General features: G+C 35.8%; 1 protein-coding gene across 5 annotated transcripts in view; it reads right to left on the minus strand.

Moving 5' to 3' along the window:
- The window catches only part of USH2A (usherin), a 751068-nt gene that overhangs the window by 309604 nt on the left and 422461 nt on the right, over positions 1–19003 (minus strand). For all 5 annotated transcript variants that reach the window (XM_040461001.1, XM_040461002.1, XM_040461003.1 and 2 more), the window contains exon 38: positions 2745–2924. In XM_040461001.1, the coding sequence (XP_040316935.1) occupies positions 2745–2924 (180 nt within the window). The remainder of the gene's footprint in view (positions 1–2744; positions 2925–19003) is intronic.

Below are 19003 nucleotides of genomic sequence, written 5' to 3' on the forward strand. Positions count from 1 at the left end.
CTGTACGAAGCACAGTTCACTGGACAAAGGCATGGAAGATTTCTTTAATAACTCTCAGTACTAATTTAATTCTACTTAAACACACATATTCTAGTGAATGCCACATGCTTTTCAGCATGATTTTATGTGTAAATCAGGATAATATGTTTTCAGATCATTAAGTAAAAGGAAGCATGAACTAAAACCTATTTAATCAATGAGGTGTCACCTTTAAACTGCCACAAGGTCATAAAAAAGATAATTTCAAAGCTATAAGTTTCCTAATTGTAATCAACAACAATCTAATGATGAAAAAAAAGTCTGTCCTAATGGCTGTAATAAACTTGAGCAAATCACTGTCTGTCTTTGAAGACATTTTGCTTCCTCTTTGGGTGAAGTGACATCTCCCCAAATCTCGATTTCTGACTGTGGCAAGTGAATGATTGCAACATACCCAGAGAATATGAGCCTTCAGAACAGTGTGCAATGGCATGAATAAGCCTCCACAGAGTAGAGATAGAAGTGAACTCAGCAGTTGACTTCAGTTCTACTGTACCACTAGAAAAATTTTTAGTTTCTTCCTGTTTGCATAATATTAATTCTTCTACTAACCACTAACAGATACAGGTACAGACTGTATTGAGCTGGCATTAGGTGCTTGCTATGTTTAACTGAATATTATACACACGCGCACACACACACACACACACACACACACACACACACACACAGATTTACCACAAATTATTAGGCGTTCCTAATAATAAACAGATGAACAGTGAATTAAATCAGCCTTATTTTATGAATGAGACACAGCTTGCTGTACATTACAAACCATCTAAATCAGTGAGAATGCCATGAAAAGAATATATGTCATTAAATTCCCACATATCCTAGTAGGAAGGTATTGCTATGTAATTAAAAAATCTCCATTAAAGCACTAATTACTCTTTAATTTTAAAAGTATTATATACCAACATATAGAGTCATCAAATGTTCTTTTTTTAAAAAAATTTCTTTTGAATGTTTCTTTATTTTTGAGAGAGAGAGAGAGAGACAGAGAGACAGAGTGTGAGTGAGGGAGGGGCAGAGAGAGACTAAGACACAGGATCTGAAACAGGCTCCAAGCTCTGAGCTGGCAGCACAGAGCCCTTGGCAGGGCTTGAACCCACAAACCTGGAGCTCATGACCTGAGCTGAAGTTGGACGCTTCACCAACTGAGCCACCAGGTGCCCTAAGTCATCAGATGTTGTATCACTTCTAGCATGTTGAGTTAGATTTACAAATGAAAATATGAATACTCAAGGTTTCTTTTCTTGATTTTGTTTTGTATTGTATTTTTGGCCTCAATTCTTAAACAAGCCCCTATCTAAATTCAGTCCCCCTTTTTATTGGTTTATGAAATATGACTCTGAGTTGTTCAGCTCTGTCTCTTTCACACATTCTTAAACAATGCAGCTTCTGCCATATAGAGTTTCAAGTGTTTTGGTAAACATCTGTTCATTGAGTCTTATAATGTCATGAAAGATGGATAATGATGAGTGCTTTTTATGATACAGGAGGTATTGAATCTTTCCTTGGGAGAAGGGTTCCATACACATTGCAGGTTAACCCTTAATTTTCCACCAGCAATGAGATTTTTGCTGCTTTCATACCCTTTCTGATGGGAGAGATATTTATCCAGTCCCACTGGTTAACAACATAGTGACGTGCTCCCGTTGTCCAGAGCACCTCCTTCTTGAGGCCGTTAGATTCCATTTGCTTCAGTATTTTCAGAAATCATAAATTTCTGAACACTCAATTGAGAATCACACTCTTATTATTTTGAGAAATGTTTTTTGTTAAAGGGCTGTACATATCAATCTGAGAGGGAGTGTTCTTTTCAGCAAATAGCCCCACAAATAGTTAAAACAAGGTGGAATTGACTACAGGCCAAAATAATAATTCTAAATAAGTCATCTTTTCATACAAATAGTTAAAATGAAATATATCTGGATTGTATCACATATAAAAGTGACACTATTGAACTCTAATCATTAGGACATGGAAGTTAAATGTATTTTTCCAGTGGTATGAGTAGTGTTCCTATTGTATAACCTGCACACTGGCCTTTTTCAGCATCTGGAAAGGTTTAGATATATAAGGTTCTTTGAAAAACCAGGAATGAGAACCAAAGCTCAAATTGAAAATATAAATTTTGAGGGGCACCTGGGTGGCTCTGTCAGTTAAGTGTCCGACTTCAGCTCAGGTCATGATCTCATGGCTCATGAGTTCGAGCCCCGTATCAGGCTCTGTGCTGATAGCTGAGAGTCTGGAGCCTGCTTTGATTCTGTGTCACCCTCTCTCTGCCCCTCCCCTGCTTGCACTCTGCCTCTCTCTGTCAAAAATAAACATTAACAAAATTAAAAAAAAAAAGGAAAATATACATTTTGAGTCTAAATGAAATCTCCAAACAAACAAACAAACAAACAAAAAAACATTTCCCAATCTTTTTAACATGTACAGCAAGAGATATATGTGTGTGACATATACCTACATATACACACAGTGCAAGATGAAAGCAGTCTCAACAAAAACATTAATAAAAATCAACAAAAGGGTCTCAGTAAAACAAAACAATGACAATCCAAACACCAGAAATACAACTGAGCCTCCAAGTTCGAAAACAAAAAATTATTCACACAATAAACAAGCGCTCAGTAGACTTGAAGACTTCGTAGAGCATTTATATAAATTTGTGTAACAAACCTTGTTTATAGACTTACCCCCTGGTGGCATTGCAATTGTTACGGGGTCACTTCTCAAGCCGCCTTGGCTATTGGAAACATGCACTTGTACAGTATAGTTAGTGAAAGGAACCAAGCCCTCGATGAGCACCCAAATGTCGGTCTCCTCACCACTGTGCATGACTCGTGTGCCATTCAGAAGGGTGTAGTTATGATCTTCTGATAAAAAAGAAAATTATTAAAATTAACGTATATATTTAAGAGTTCATTCATTTGTCTCAGTGGCCAGAGCAACTGAGTTGTTATTCTAAGATAATGTGAAGCTCTTACAAGTATCATGCCCGTAAGGAAAAATACTGCACGGACATACAAATTGATCCCTTGATGGATTATTTACAATTGTTCGAGGGTTTTTTTACCCTTGGATTTTATGTGATGTGCAGCCTGGAGGAAATCACACTCTTTCCCCCATCTAGATTGGTTCCAAATCCAAACAGTACATTCAAATTATACATGTCGATATTTCATTTATCATCAGGTGGGGTATTTGTTGCTCATTTTCGTGAAAGGTAGGCCACTGCTTTTCCTCCAACACCTCTTCAAATCAGAATTGGCCAGAATATTGTGAAAAGCAGTATGTGCTCACTTTGGGCAGAAGCTCTGGTTTTAGCTCTATGTTAAACTAAAGAGGCTGCCTGGTTTTGTACGAGAATCACCTTCAGTGAACTCACCGAGCTGCACCACCAACCATCCTTCCAAACTTGAACAAACCCATTTTCAAATAGTATCATGTCTGAGATACCGGAAAATACCGAGGGTTTTATCTTCCTCTTCTACACAAATGAATTACATTCAAGGTTCAGAAGAATTAGAAATTAGGCTTAAAATGAGATGAGGGGTACTCAAAATCCCATCGTAACATTTATTTCATCATCTATATTAGATGCTTTCCTGAAAAGCTTACATGAGGCAAATTTTTCAGAATATTGGTGAAATTTAGTAAAATTTAATTATAATTATTATTTTGTTTTGGGGGGTGCAAGAGAGCAAGGGGCAGAGGGAAAGAGAGAGAGAGGGAAGGGAGCTCACCCGCAGTGAGGTTCATATTTCACCCAAAGCAGAGCAGGAACTCCCCCAAAGCCCAGCTCAAGCTCACAAACTGTGAGAGCATGACCTGAGACCAAGTCAGATGCTTAACCAACTGAGCCACTCAGTCGCCCTAGTTACAATTATTCTTAAAACACAGAAGAGGAGACCCATTAAGAATAGCAATATTTACCTCAAATAGCCTTTTTTTCTTTGCCAAAACACTTTTTACTGTAGTACCTTTCATCACCCCACAAAAATTCTACAAATATAGGCATATGAATAAAAAACACACATGTTGTTGAACTTTAAGGGGAAAGCATATTTGCAAGATTTCCAGATAATGATACAATCTTTATTGGCTAAATGTTTAAAAATTAAAAGATGACCACATACTGAAAATGATTTTGCATTGCACAATAAACAAAATCTAATAGTTGCAATATTTACAAAAATATCATATTTTTGTAATTTTTTAAAATATATTTTTGAAAGTTTTTATTTATTTATTTGGAGAGAGAGACAGAGAGAGCGAGGGAGGGGCAGAGAGAGAGAATCCCAAGTAGTGTGCTCTTTACTAAGTTACTTAATATTTCTAAATCTCAGGTTTTTCATCTGTGAGCTGGGAATGATAACACCTTGATTGCAATGTTATTGTGCAGATTAAGTGAGATTATTTCTTTACATAACCCAGCAGGTAACTGATGTTTATCTATAGAAGCTAGGAAGTATGACTGTTTCCTATAGTACAACTGATACATTCCAAACAAACATTTAGAACCAGAAAGTGATTAAGACTTCTGCATTCTGCATTTTACTTTCTTGGTAGCAATTACCTACCTATTACATTCTCCCTCTCTCCCACCCAACAATGTATTATTAATAAAAATTCTATCTTTTTCAACAAACAAAACAAAATGAATGACACCTGCTACCACTAGGTCATTGTCCCATCAGGTTATACGCCAAACTCTATCATTAATAAATATCAAATCACGTAAAAGATGTATGTATCTCATGTCTAGTTATGATAATTTTCATGAAATGTGGGTAAGGCAGACAAAAACTTTAAAACTATACAAAAAATTTAAAAAGGTACTTTTTAAGAACTTTGAGAGGAAGGGTGTAGCTGAAAAAAAATGATTGCTGTAAAATACACAGGTCTAAGGTGTTTTCTATGACCAGAAGAAATCCCTAGTGTCACGTAAGAATTTATTACTCTGAATTTGAAATTGGAACATTCAAAGGAGTGGTTTATTCCCAAGAGAATAAGTGGTGCTTATGGGCTAAAACATGGGGAAAATAATTTCTATTCACTTTTAATAAAATAAGGCGAAGATATATTTACCGCTTAAGAATTATTATAAGTTCCTAAAATGCAAGTAAACACCACAGCTGTCTGTATGTAACACACTTCAACAAGAAGTCCTGAAACCTGAAAATTCGCCTTAAAAAGACATTTCTAAGTGACACTATATTAGCTATCATAGGTTCTTTATAACTAGTCAACCTGATTAGACACAAGATTGTTGACTCCAACCGCATACAGAGAGCAGGTATTGCTACGTTCCGATAACAAAGTGCCCAGGATGTAGAAGACATAGTTCCTGCACTCAAGAAACCTGGGTAAGTTTAAATATGAATCCTTGTAAGCACTAAGAAAAGTTAAAGTATCCACATTTGAAGATCTCGATTTCCCATAATGTCGAACTCCATGGAAGCATTTCTGGTTCTAGCTGACACAATTGCTGTTGTCACGTGCCCAGCTGTAAAATTTCAGAAAGGTCAGCTTAGCCTGTGAGACCCGGGGCGAGGGTCAATTGCCCCTGAAATTGTGTTACCTAAGCACACACCACACACACACACACACACACACACACACACACACACGCAAATGAAGATTGTAAAATCACAGTGAAAATTCTAAAATTAAGCCAAGAGAATACAAGTTTCAAGCCAGGTGCAAATGTAAGATCAATGAGTTAACATCTATGATTATAATACTAGTGTGGTTTTTTCCCCTTGTATTTTGTTTGTTTTTGAAGGAAATTTCTAGCCATAAAACAAACACTTTTTGCTAGCTTTGAAAATGGTGTGGCAAGGGGAAATATATTAAATACCACTTTATTCTAAGTTTCCCAGATAACATTAATACATGGTAATTATACAATTAGTTGTAACATTAAGTTCTAGTTATAGAACAATGATTACTCAGTAATTATAAGAAGTATATAATTACTCAATAATTATGAGAAGTGTGCAATTACATAACCATTTCGTTCAGCTCACAAAAAGAACTTGTACATCTACAGGAACCACACAGCCGAATGAGTCCAATGCTCCCTTACCCCCAAAGGACACGCAGCTCAATTTCATAGGCCTAGAGCAACCGACAGGATTTCAACCCTCAGTAAAGCTCCAAACTCTCCAGATTCAAAACCAAAACGGGATCCACAGATTTGGGTTTTCTCCACTTTATTCTGTCTTCACTTTCTTCCTTTGAATTTGACCAGTTTGAGTTCCTAGATCTTGGGGGAAAATTCTTAAAATGCAAGTCCTCAGATCCCCCTTCTTGAGAGGGTCTTGCTTTACTGCTTCTCACTGCATAAACTTGGTTTTCAGTGGGCTGGAAAATGCAGCCCCGTTGGTCTAGCCTCAAGAGTCAAGCTGGAAAATGTTAAAACGATAAGCGTTTCCTATCAGAGGTGACCATTTCTGTCTGGTCAGCCTTAGCGCTGACCCCATTTGTAAGTATAAGTGAACGGTGCAGGCCCAGTTAAGCTCCAGTGTTCTGGAACCACAACTCTCCCATCACCCTGCCCCCAGGCACCATGAGTGTGAAAAGGAGCTCCCCTCATTCACCTCTTTGGCTGTGGTCTGCACCACTGGGCTTTAACCCAGGGGTTGTACTCAGCACTTTGCAGATGAGGTCATCTACACTAGTGTTCTAGGGTTCACCTCCATTAAAATCACCTGGGGGTACTTCATCAACATCCACATCCCTGAATTCTACTCTGGACCTACCAACTGAGACTCTCAGAAGTTAGGACCCAGGAATCATTGATGATTCTTCTTAAAGCTTGCTGAACTACTGATTTGAGGGTCATGTAATCCATGTTCAAGCTAGTCTTAAAGCAATGATCAAAATTTATTTCCTCTGTTTCCCAAAATAATTAGGTCACTTTTGACATGCTTGTCAATGATGCCTTTAGACTGAAGCTTTGGGCTATAAAATGTTTACTTTATTAGTGAAATGATGCATCTTCAGTAAGTATAAAGCAGCCTCTTGAGCCAGACTTATCTTTTACAGACCACAAAATCTATGAATTTGTCCTGTAAGAAACACTTAAATACAATAGAAATAATTTTTAAAATGAGAAATCATTTTTCACACTTGAGAACAGTAACTTCAGGTTTTCTAAAAAGTATTTCTCTCTCTTTCAGTCTTCCCACTGAGGTTGTAGGGGAAGGAGAGATTCTTTGCTATTGGCCAACATCATGCATCACAAGCAAAAGACCCACAAGTTTTGTGTAGATCGTGTAAAATTTTTAAATAAGCTCCTGGAGGCTATCTCAGGATATTCTACATTCTACAGGATTTTCAAAGAAGTTAATTCACTCAGTGAATTTCTGCTTTATTTCTGCTTTTCTGCTTTATTTTGAAGAAAAAAAAGTGCTAAATTGAGAAACAGCCCAAATAAATCTTACATGTCCAACAGATTTTACTTATAAAGAACATTTTCTTAGCTTCAGATGTGGCATCCTACAAAAATGTTAATAGCACTAATGCCCATTTCCCAAGGCCAAAAATCTTACATTTAACGTTATTTGTCAAATAGTAAGATACTTTCTATACAATTATTTTTTTAAGATAAACCCATGTAAATAGATATGTATGATTCAGGGATGCGTAAATGATTGCTGTCTCAGGAATATCATCCTATGGGGTTCTCTAGATTGATATAACATAAATGGGTATCCTTTCCCATTCTCGTTATAATCGTTGTCACAAGAATTTTAATGCACCATATATTCCATAATTTTTTCTTCCTCTGTGCTGTACTGCTCTGACCTTTTCAATATTCTATAATTTGACTGGCTGGCCATTTCAGTTCTCTCCTTTTTACAGCCTTATTAACTTGTGGGAAAGAGGTGAAATGAACAACCAATCAGAATACATAATATTGCAAAGGTCAGCGTAGTCTTGTACAGTATCATCACACACAGAAGACTGTATGCCAGGCATTAACATCCTGATATCTTATTCATGTGACAAAGATTGTAACAAGAACAGAAAATGGCACAACATGAATCCATTCTCATGACAAAGATTATAATGAGAAATGACAGCGAACAAACCAAACTGATTCTTGTTACCTTGTGAGGATTTTAGATGTCAGACCTGGTCCTGCTTTAAGTTAGCCTTTTTCTGAATCCAATTACACCTTAAGGTAGGAGAGGTGTTAACTAATTTTCCCACTTCTTGCGGTAAAAAGAAAATGCTATATTTTCCTGGTATTGAGGTCTCAATTTTACTGTGGTTCAGCTCCATCTCATTAGCACAGAATTCTGCCAATACCAAAATCAAAAGACACAGAATAGCAAACTGCAGATCTGGGCAAAGTGGTGAATAAGGCCTTTAATGTGAGCTAACAATTCTAGGTCACTCTATAGCATGTATTAATATTTAAGTTACTTTTATTTATTCTTTCTGAAGATAGTATTTCAAATTATTTTACCCTAAAGGCAAGTGTACCCTCCAAACTCCATTATTATAATAGATATTATCTTGGTAGAGATCTAAATGGTACTGGGCGTTTGGTGATTTTTAAGTTAACATGTGGCTGAAGAAACCTATCCCTGACCTTAAAGTGTTGCCAACATAGATCTATACCTGCATAGCTGTCTTCTCCACAGAACATTTTGAAAGAGGAAGAAATGAGTAAACTGTGAGCAACTTCAGCCTCTGAGAAGGACAGTGCTCTATCAATGCATCGTATTTCTTACCATTATTGTAATTACTCTAATGTGATTTTTAATTAGTTGTCATCTAGTAAAAGCTGTACTTCTTTGAGTCCTCTTTAAAGTGGTCACTCTGCTAGAATGACAATTGTAGTTTAGGGAATAAATACATAGAATATTTAGCCACTCACCAAAAGATGGTACAGAAACCTTGACCTGAGTCTATGCTCACGCAAGTGCAAAGAGAGCTTGGTAGATGCTGAGGCTTTTTGGCTTTGTTCTGTTTTTGTTGTTGTTCTTAATGTGTGGGCAAGACTACACCAATATTGCATGATTACTTTTCCATATATCTAAAACATCATTTTAAAAAGTCATTTGGAGCATGGTTTCTTTCCATCAGCTTTGCTTTCTATACCATAGTCAGGTTTTTCTAAGTGGATCTCATTTTATTAATACCAGAGAAGAACCGTGCGTGTGTGTGCGTGCATGTGTGTGATGTGTATACATAGATAGATACATACATACATGAATATATACATAGATCAATAGACATATCGATAGATTGATTGATAGATTTCTCAAAGAGTACATTTCTCAAGAGTAATTTACCACAGTTGTGGTAGGTATGGTCCATTTTCATCAACTATGCTGTACTCTGACAAGTCATATTTTTTTCTAATTTGATTTACATTTTCCCCATTTGAGCAAAGTGTTAGTTGTCCAAATGAACACACTATTGCCATTATCTCAATCAGCCAAGAGCTATTTGGGAAAATATGCTATTATAGAAAGTGGTCTCCAGCTTCCAGAGTAAATACTGGAACATGACTGATTAACAGCAGCTGTTATTTCCTTTTGGAATTCTAGTAGAGTCTTACGAAACATACTATGTTGAACTTCTAGTACTACTGGGATCAAGTGCATAGCTCAGCAGTCACTGATTACAGAGCACCCTATCCCTAATTCTTAATGAAGTGTTTACAATTTTCTTTTTAGTTACTTAGATATATATGCCTGAGACAGATTCTCCATTAAAGGAGAATGCCCATTTGGGGTGGGATTATATCGTGTTTTGTGGTGACTTCTACCTGCTTTTTGTGCTGCAGTCACCATGTCCTGTGTTCCTGTACTAGTTATGTATTGCCATGTACTGACATTACCACAAACTGAGCAGCTCAAAACAACATATACTTCTTATCTCATAGTTTCTGTGGATCAGAGGTCTGGCAAGCTTAATTGGGTCTTCTGCTCAGGATCTCAAAAGGCTGCAATTAACATGTTGGTTGGGACTGAAGTCCCATCTCAAGGCTCTACTGGGAAAGGATCATGTCCAGCTCAGGTGGTTATTGACAGCATTCTGTTCTTTACAGGCTACTGAAACTTAGTGCCTCTGTTTCTTACATGTTATGGGCTAGAGGCTGCCCTCAGTTGCTGGCTTCTTGTTGGCCAGAAATTGCCCTCATTTCTTTCTGATGTGGGCCTCCCCAACATGGCTGACTGCTTTATCAAAGCCGGCAAGGAAGATAGTCTCCTAGCAAGATGGGTTACATTCTTATGTAACGTTATCACAGGACTTGCATCCCACCTTCTTCTGGCCAATAGCCATAGCCTATTGGTTAGGGAAAAGCTACAGGTTTTGACCACATGCCAGGGTAAGAGATTACACAAGGTCATGGGTACCAGCAATCACTGATCACAGAACGTAATAATGGGATAATCAGATGCTATCTTAGAGTCTGTGTGTTACAGTTTCCAAGCGTGGATACGAATCTCCTTGCTAAGAAGAGAATTAGGAATAAATTGTGGACTTTCAAAAGTTTATGTATTTTGGGAGAAGAATGGATAAATTATTATGACAGAATTACCTTTCCAAAATACCTTCCAAAATAAAACCAAATGGAAAAAAAAATTGGAAAACAAAAATAGTACGATTAACAAAAGAGCTGAAAATCCTGGAGTGAACATATAAAGGAAAAGGAACAAATTAATGATTTAATTTTGAAACCTCACAACAAAAGAAAGATAGGGTAAATTTATGCTCAGCATAGCACAGTTCCTAAATGCTCCTAGAGGAAGGAATATAAACCAAGCAAAATCCTTAGAACTCTTCCTAATCTTCTCCAATCTTCTGAAGGGAAATGAAAGTAGAGATAGGAAGAGCTGGTCGTCCTACCTCCCACTGTGCCGAGTTGGGGGAATAAGCTGATATTACTAGGATTTGAGGATGAACGTCAATAAATACAGTGGGTGTTGCTATAAGGGACATTTAATGAGATCTGAGAGGAGACTGGCAAACTAGATGCCCTAGAATTCTGCATTTATCCAATGCATTTTTATCCGTATGCTCTATTTTGCTCCCATTCCCTCCCACCTCTACCAGGCTACAGACAGGTACATTAATAACAACACCCAGTTCTCAGAGCTAAGATTGAGAGAAGACTAACTAGCACCAGAAAGGAAAAGAAGGAGTCATCTTCAGCACAAATGTAAAGTCTGGACAGAGCTGACCATACAAGGCATAAGCAAAATACATTTTCAGGAAGAACTAACATATTGAACACGCATACATATAGTCAAAAGAAAAGAAAAGATCCCAGCATAGAAAGACAACGTAGGGGCGCCTGGGTGGCTCAGTTGGTTGAATGTCTGACTTCGGCTCAGGTCATGATCTCACAGTTGATGAGTTCAAGCCCCACATCAGGCTCTGTGCAGAGCCTGGAGCCTGCTTCAGATTCTGTGTCTCCCTCTCTTTCTCTGCCACTTTCTGCTTGCTCTGTGTCTCTTTGTCTCAAAAATAAATAAAAGTAAAAAATAAGACAAAGTAAACCACACAGACCTGGGGGATAAATATGATACTTATTCCCTGCAAGATGAAAAAGAGTATTATAAAGCCAGAGAAACAAAGTGGAAATTAGGAAAAAAAAAAAAGTATTTAATAAAGTTAGAAAAAGTAAGGAAAACAATAGAAACAGCTAAAAGTTAAATCAATGGCATGATGGAAAGCCTTGAGATAAGCACAATCAATGCATAAGAAAAAAAATCGAGAAATTATAACAATGAAAGAGAAGATGATATATACAAAGAAAATGATCAGAAATATAATTAGGATTTTTTTTTTTAACAAAAGGATAGCTTAGGGCTCATGTGGACACCGACTACAGACGTGCCAATTAGATGCTTCTACCTGGGGACTACAAAGCTTGCTGGTCACTTAGGGATTCCTCTAGATGTCTGTAGAATTGTTGAGAATGCTGAAGCAGAGGGGCACCTGGGTGGCTCAGTCTGTTAAGCGTCCGACTTGGCTTCGGCTCAGGTCATGATCTCATGGCTTCATGGGTTTGAGCCCCACATTGGGCTCTGCCCTGGCAGCACAGAGCCTGCTCAGCATTCTCTCTCTGCCTCTCTCTCTGCCCCTCCCTAACTCACACCGTGTCTGTCTCTCTCAAAATAAATAAATAAACTCTAAAAAAACCACAAAGAATGCTGAAGCATAGCTGCAGTTATCCGGGGGCCACTGAGTGATGATGCTCTCCTGGTGGGGGGTTGGAGGGGTATTTTGAGGTATCTTGTCTGGGCCAAGCTATCTGTGGTTTCTACACAAGTCTGACTCTTCAGTTTTCCTGACAACTTTTGGAAATTATCAGTTCTCTTGTAAGAATTCATTTTTGCCTTAATTAACCTGAGTTGTTTCTGTTGCTTGCTACCAAGAAACCACCCATGAATTGAGAGAGGTCTGAAACGATGTCAGCATTTGTTAACATTGGTTATTTACATGTAGATTGTTATTTTTCTATACTACATACATTTTTAAACTAGCACACGTAATTTTTGCCAAATCAAAAGCATCACGAAAGAGTTAAATATCCAAGGAAAATATATAAATTATATTTAAATTATAACTAAATTGTAATAAAACCAGGGATACAAAAACTACAACCTACAGGTGAAATTTAGCCAGATTCCTGTACTTGTAAATAAAGTTTTATTAGAAAACAGACATTTGTACTTCTAGGTATTGTCATGCTACAGTGGCACGCCCGATATGGCAGAGGCCATATTGACTACAAGGTGTAAAACGTTTACTATCTGGCCCTTTAAAGAAAAGTTTCACCTCTTGGTTGAAAAATTAAAGTGACTATCTCTTTAAAAATGTTATGGCTTCCTGAACAAAGAGAGTCATTTCCAATTTCTGGATTGCTTTTCTTGAGTACACTCTTTTCAAAGAATGGAACGGTGTATGTGGAAAGAACACTGTATTGACAGAGCCCTGTCTTATGCCACTGCGCTATTCTGTCATTAATGCTTTGAATGTCTTTTATTATTCAGCAGTTATAAATGCAAATTACAGAAATGGAAAGAAGCAGGAAGAAAATATGTTACAGACAGTTCCTAATTCCACGTGCCCAGGAAGTTTGTAAATGGAAATCCGGGTGCATTGCTTTGACGCAGGGATAGCTGCCGCTCTTAAGGCTTAATAAGAGTAACTGAAGAATAATTAATGACTCTTTGGATGAAAGAAGGACGGATTTACTGCATCAACTGCTTCTCAAAGACTTTTTTAAACTTTCAAACTTATGTGCCTTCTAGAGGTAATTTGCAAATATACACAAAACATCTCCTTCCTACAGATCTTAGTGAAAACAATTAAAAGGCTAAATGAGGCTAACATATTTGCTGAAAGAAGCAAATGCAGTGTTAACATTGCCTTGGAATTTATTTTAAGGGAATGCCTTGGAATTTAAGTGTACCAAATATTGCCTTATTCTAAATATAAGAAAATGAGTTACAAAATGGTTTAATTGTGCCTATGCAGAAATTTGGCTTAAGAACCAAGAACAGGTGGCTAGAGTCCGAAGCAAGAGAACTATAATGTGGTACCATGAGTCCCAAAATAAACATTCAATATGTAAAGGATCATAAGATATAAATTTGTTTGTAAAGCAAAGAGGGTTTGATATATAAATGTTGCCCTCTTGAGCAACAACTTAATCAATTTCGCTCTCTAATTTAAAGTTGAACTGTTTGCCTCCTTTAAATCCCCCGATAGTGGCTTTCCAGCCTGGATAATTATGGAAATGAAAAGAACCAGCTTGAATCCCGTCAAAGGTATTTTATTCACCTTAACTGTTTTCTTATTAACCTAGTTAGTGTGATTAGGTTCTAAAATAAATGTGTGAAAATAGGTAACAATCTCTGTCATGAGGAGTAAATCACTTACCTAATGTAGCCTACGAATGCAGTTTATAGCTACCAATCGTATTCGTTGGTCTTTTTTAAAGAAAGAATAAAGTTATTTGAAAGCTAACCTCATGTTAAGAAAAATACTGAAAAGTCTGAAGCTTATAACAGTGTTAATAGTCACATATTTGAAGTCTTTACCTTTTTTATCCTTGCTCATTCTCTAGGCTTCCATTGTCAGTCTACAAATGAAAATTATTATCTGCTTTTTAAACGTGATCATAACTCATAGATGCCAATACGAATATTCAGTTCTTGGGGGAGATGATCAGTAAGAAACTGGCTAAGAAAGCAGACCTGGGGATCTCCAATCCATAATCAAATATCTAGATTGATTGTGTCACTTGCACTCGTATTGATTTCAATTGGAGTAGCTCACCCAAGGGAATAATAAAAATGTGGAATAAAACTGATTTATGAGAACAAAATAAATCCTTCTGTGAGTGGTAATGAATTGGTACTATTTAACCCTTTCAATCACAGAGTGAAAAAACTATTTATTTTTTAAGAATGCTGAGCTGGCCAAAAGAAGTCATATCAGAAATGCCAATACTGCCAAGTGCCATTACACTAAGTTGTAATACTGAGAAAAAAATGGCACTCTAAACTTGATGGAAGGCGTCATTTGACATACAACATACTTTGAGCTTTCCGGGGCCAACTTCTATGTCCCATCACAAATGATGGACCTGGAGATCCAAAGCATTATGGAATCGCTCAATAAATGTTTATTGTACTTATTTACATGATTTATAAGACAGTCGAGAAATAAGAACAAAATACGGTAGCACAGTAGCTACATTTATTTTTTTTCCCCTAATGTAGATGTTCTTTATTTTACTCAAAATTTATTATATAACAGTTTAATCGAGGGTTATCTCCAGGATAACAGAGATACCTGGGGGGAGACAGCTTTCAGCATAATTAAGGCACATACAAATATTTGCCTTAAAGAAAATTAAAGGGTATAAAAAATAAGATGACTTGTACGTAGAACCAGAGGAACTGTTTAATTATCAATGCAACCAACAAGTTGATTTAATGAGGAAAAACATGTTACCTCATGTTCTCTGAAATCCAGTAGACAAAACATTCCCAATAGTTTGGCATTGACTTAGATTTTCACTTTTTCACTTCTAAACCTGTGCTGTCATATGCAAAAGCCCCCTATCTATATGTGGCTATTGAACACTTGAAATGTGGCTAGTGTGGTTAAGGAATTGAGTTTCTAATTTTATTTAATTTTAATTAATTGAAATTAAAAACTGACCATTGATTTAGTTACTGGAAGATTTTCAAATATGTGGGTATGGGAATCTACTTCTTTAACTGAAAATTACATGAAAACTAAATATAGATCAAACATTTCTGATCAAGATTACCCTCTGAACTGAAGTGCCCTTTAAGTGTAAAGTATACAAAATTCAAAATTCCACATATATCTCACTCTGTATGTCTTTTAGACAGCATTGCTCTGGTATGCTAAAGGGAAAACTAGAGGGAACCTAAAGGGAAAACTAAAGGGAAAACACACTTAAAATGCAGGTTCATTTTCATCTTAAATCGATGGAAGGAAACTTTGTTCCAAGATCTGCCTACGTATATATATTCACGCAAAATGAAGGTGAAACTCTTATTCACAGAATGCACAGATTCTGTTCAATACATTGCACTTAATTCATAGTCCTGAGAAAGCTAATTTCAGAACTACCTGGAAGGGACTGCTGTAAGAAGGAGTGAGTTGATTTGTTATCAGTTCTGTCATGTGGCTTGTACCGTCATGGTGTTTAATGAAAGTATATAGAGGTAACTTTATTTATCCTCTCTGGCATAAAAAGGCTTTTAAAAAAATTAATACATTTTACTATTTACAATGAAGCATAATTTAATTCAGTTTGATGGTACCATAATTATTATAGCATAATAATTTTTCTAATATAACTTTTGCATGTATGCCACAGAGAGTAAATCATTAGACAGGAAACAGTACAAATCAGAAAGATAATAAGAAACTCTATTATCATAAAGGAATAAATTATTATGGAAAGGGGAAAGTGAATCACTTTAAGTTTAAGGGATTCGAGTAAAAGCAAGAAGATAATAAACAGTAATTGTAATTGCTTGGGCTTGAAAGAAGTCAAGGCCCAAGATTTTTAATGCCCCCTGTTTAATGAAGTCTTTGGTTCCCATGTTCTCATGAGAATTTTCAGTTTTAAGGTCTGTTGTTTCCTAAAATATTCCAATAGTTTTCCTATAAGATGATACGGGCTACAAATTCCCTCCTCTGTTTTTTTTTCTTTTGCCTTCATTCCTTCATCTAATTATACAAGAAATATATGTTTATTGTAAATTTTAAGACTACATCAGACACTATGAAGAAAAAAACTAAAATTATCTAAAATTTCAGGATAATCATTGTTAACTTCTTAATATTTTTGTGTATTTGGATATGTATCCTCTCATATTTTTAGACACACATATATAAATATATTATTATATTTTACATTTACAGAATTTTGTAATACTCATTATTTTGTAGCTGCAATATTATATATTTATCAATAAATGCACATCTACATAATCTTAATAATGAATTTACTATAATGTGGTTAGTCCACCTAGTTGGACATTTAAGAACACCCCTCTCAAGTTTTGTTACACAAATAAACTTTACCAAGAACATGACTTTAGAAATGTTTTTTGTGCCTATCTAATTATTTCTACTTATTAAAAAAATTAAATGTTTATTTAGTTTTGAGAGAGAGACAGAGACAGAAGGAGAGTAGGGGAGGGTCAGAGAGAGAGGGAGACACAGAATCCAAAGCAGGCTCCAGGCTCTGAGCTGTCAGCACAGAGCCCGACGCAGGGCTCAAACTCACGAGCCTTTGGGCCTTGAGATCATGACCTGAGCTGAAGTTGGCCGCTTAACCAACTGAGCCACCCAGGCTCCCCTAATTATTTCCATTAAACACTTCCAAAAGAGGATACAATGGATACAATGGGTACAAATGAATACAAACATGTTAAACCTTTTATATTTACTTTATAAGCTTATTTTAATAGTCTCAAATGAATTTCTGGAAACAAAAAATTAGTCAAATAGTTTGGTTGCAGTTTACCTAAAATAATCATATTGTATGGGTTATACTTGTGATTGTAACTTAAATTAGAGACCTTTTTGTCCACAGTAAAAGCATCCATCTTGTGTGTCAGTGTATTATATACATCTAAATTTATATAACTAAGTGGGTCAGACTCATGGAAATGTTCCTTAAGTATAAGGACCTCTGTATTTTCTGTCTTAATAGAGCTAGAAAAATTAACTCAGAGATTTATAAATGTTTAAAGAAAGTATTGATGGAAATGGCATGTCTTAAAACACAGATGTGACACCAATAATGATTCTTTTAATATTATACTAAAAATAAACGAGCACAATCACAAGAAAAGATAAATAAGAAAAGTAAAATACCTGGACATAATCTGAACAAGAAACAGGTTTTTTTTATGAAAAAACTTTTTTTTGACCGAACTTTATTGTGAGATACATCTAAATAAATGTAATCATAACACATTGCTGGATGAGAAACATCGGAAGATGTAAATTCCTGATGGATTATTTTATAAAAAGATGAGTCCATCAAAAATATCAGCTGCATTCTTTTCAACTTAATTTATTTATTTATTTATTTATTTTTATTTATTTATTTTTTCAACGTTTATTTATTTTTGGGACAGAGAGAGACAGAGCATGAACAGGGGAGGGGCAGAGAGAGGGAGACACAGAATCGGAAACAGGCTCCAGGCTCTGAGCCATCAGCCCAGAGCCCGACGCGGGGCTCGAACTCACGGACCGCGAGATCGTGACCTGGCTGAAGTCGGATGCTTAACCGACTGCGCCACCCAGGCGCCCTCAACTTAATTTAATGTTCACTTGGAGGAATATACATGTAACACCTAAGACAAAAATGAGGAATAAGCTGCAGGAAGAAGACGGGACCCATATCTGTAAGATACAAAGGTATTTTCTAAATATTTAAAATGTTGAAAGCAAGGAGATGAAATTGCTGTAGTGATGACTCCAAGAGAAATAGAAATATGAAAGAAGGAATAAATAGCCTAGAAATAAGCATCATCACACATATGAATTTAAGTCTCGGACAAATTTAGCAAAATTAAACAACATAATGCTTTAACTCTGGATAGAGAAAAATTTTTTTTTTTACAAAAATAGAGATTTCATTATCAAAAATACAAAACATTTCCTAAGCCTCATAAACACACCAAAGAGACAAACTGAACCTTTGACACTATAATGGCCAATAATTGCTATTCATAATATTTCAGCTTCCATATGAATAACAACTAATTTAAAAACCTCTAAAATCTCCTGGGCAAAATGGGTGAACAAATAAGAAAGACAAACAAATAAATAATAAGCATATGGAACATGTTTGCTCTCAATAGGAATAAAAGAAATGCAAATTAAAGGAACCTATCATTTTTACCTGTCAAATTAGCACAATTACAGAAAGATAAGCATATTTGTATACCACTAGGAAACATGTAAATTGATATGATTTTCTTGAAAGCAATTTTCTAATGCCTATTAAGAGTCTTAAAAAAAATTACCAACCTTTAATTTAACAATTCCTCTTTTAGCAATATATATTAAGGATATATGCAGAGTTATATGTTAATAATAAATATTATTTCTAATTGTAAAAATAATAAACTGAAACATCCAATAACAATGAAATGAAATGGCTGATATATTTTGATATTATAATCCAAATAATGGAATGGCAATTGTGATAATAATGGAACGGCTAATCATTTTGGTATATCCATACTAGCGATTTTCTGTACTTATTGAGAATGCTTTTTATGGGTGCATTTTGTGTGATATGAGAAATACGATGTAATGTTGAATGAGTGAAGTAGGATATAAGGTGTTTGTGGCAAGATCTTAAATATATATATATATATATATATATATATATATATATATA

The sequence above is a fragment of the Herpailurus yagouaroundi genome, unplaced genomic scaffold (genome assembly GCF_014898765.1).
Source record: "Herpailurus yagouaroundi ecotype Mexico unplaced genomic scaffold, PumYag 253, whole genome shotgun sequence".
NCBI classification, from domain to species: Eukaryota; Metazoa; Chordata; class Mammalia; order Carnivora; family Felidae; genus Herpailurus; species Herpailurus yagouaroundi.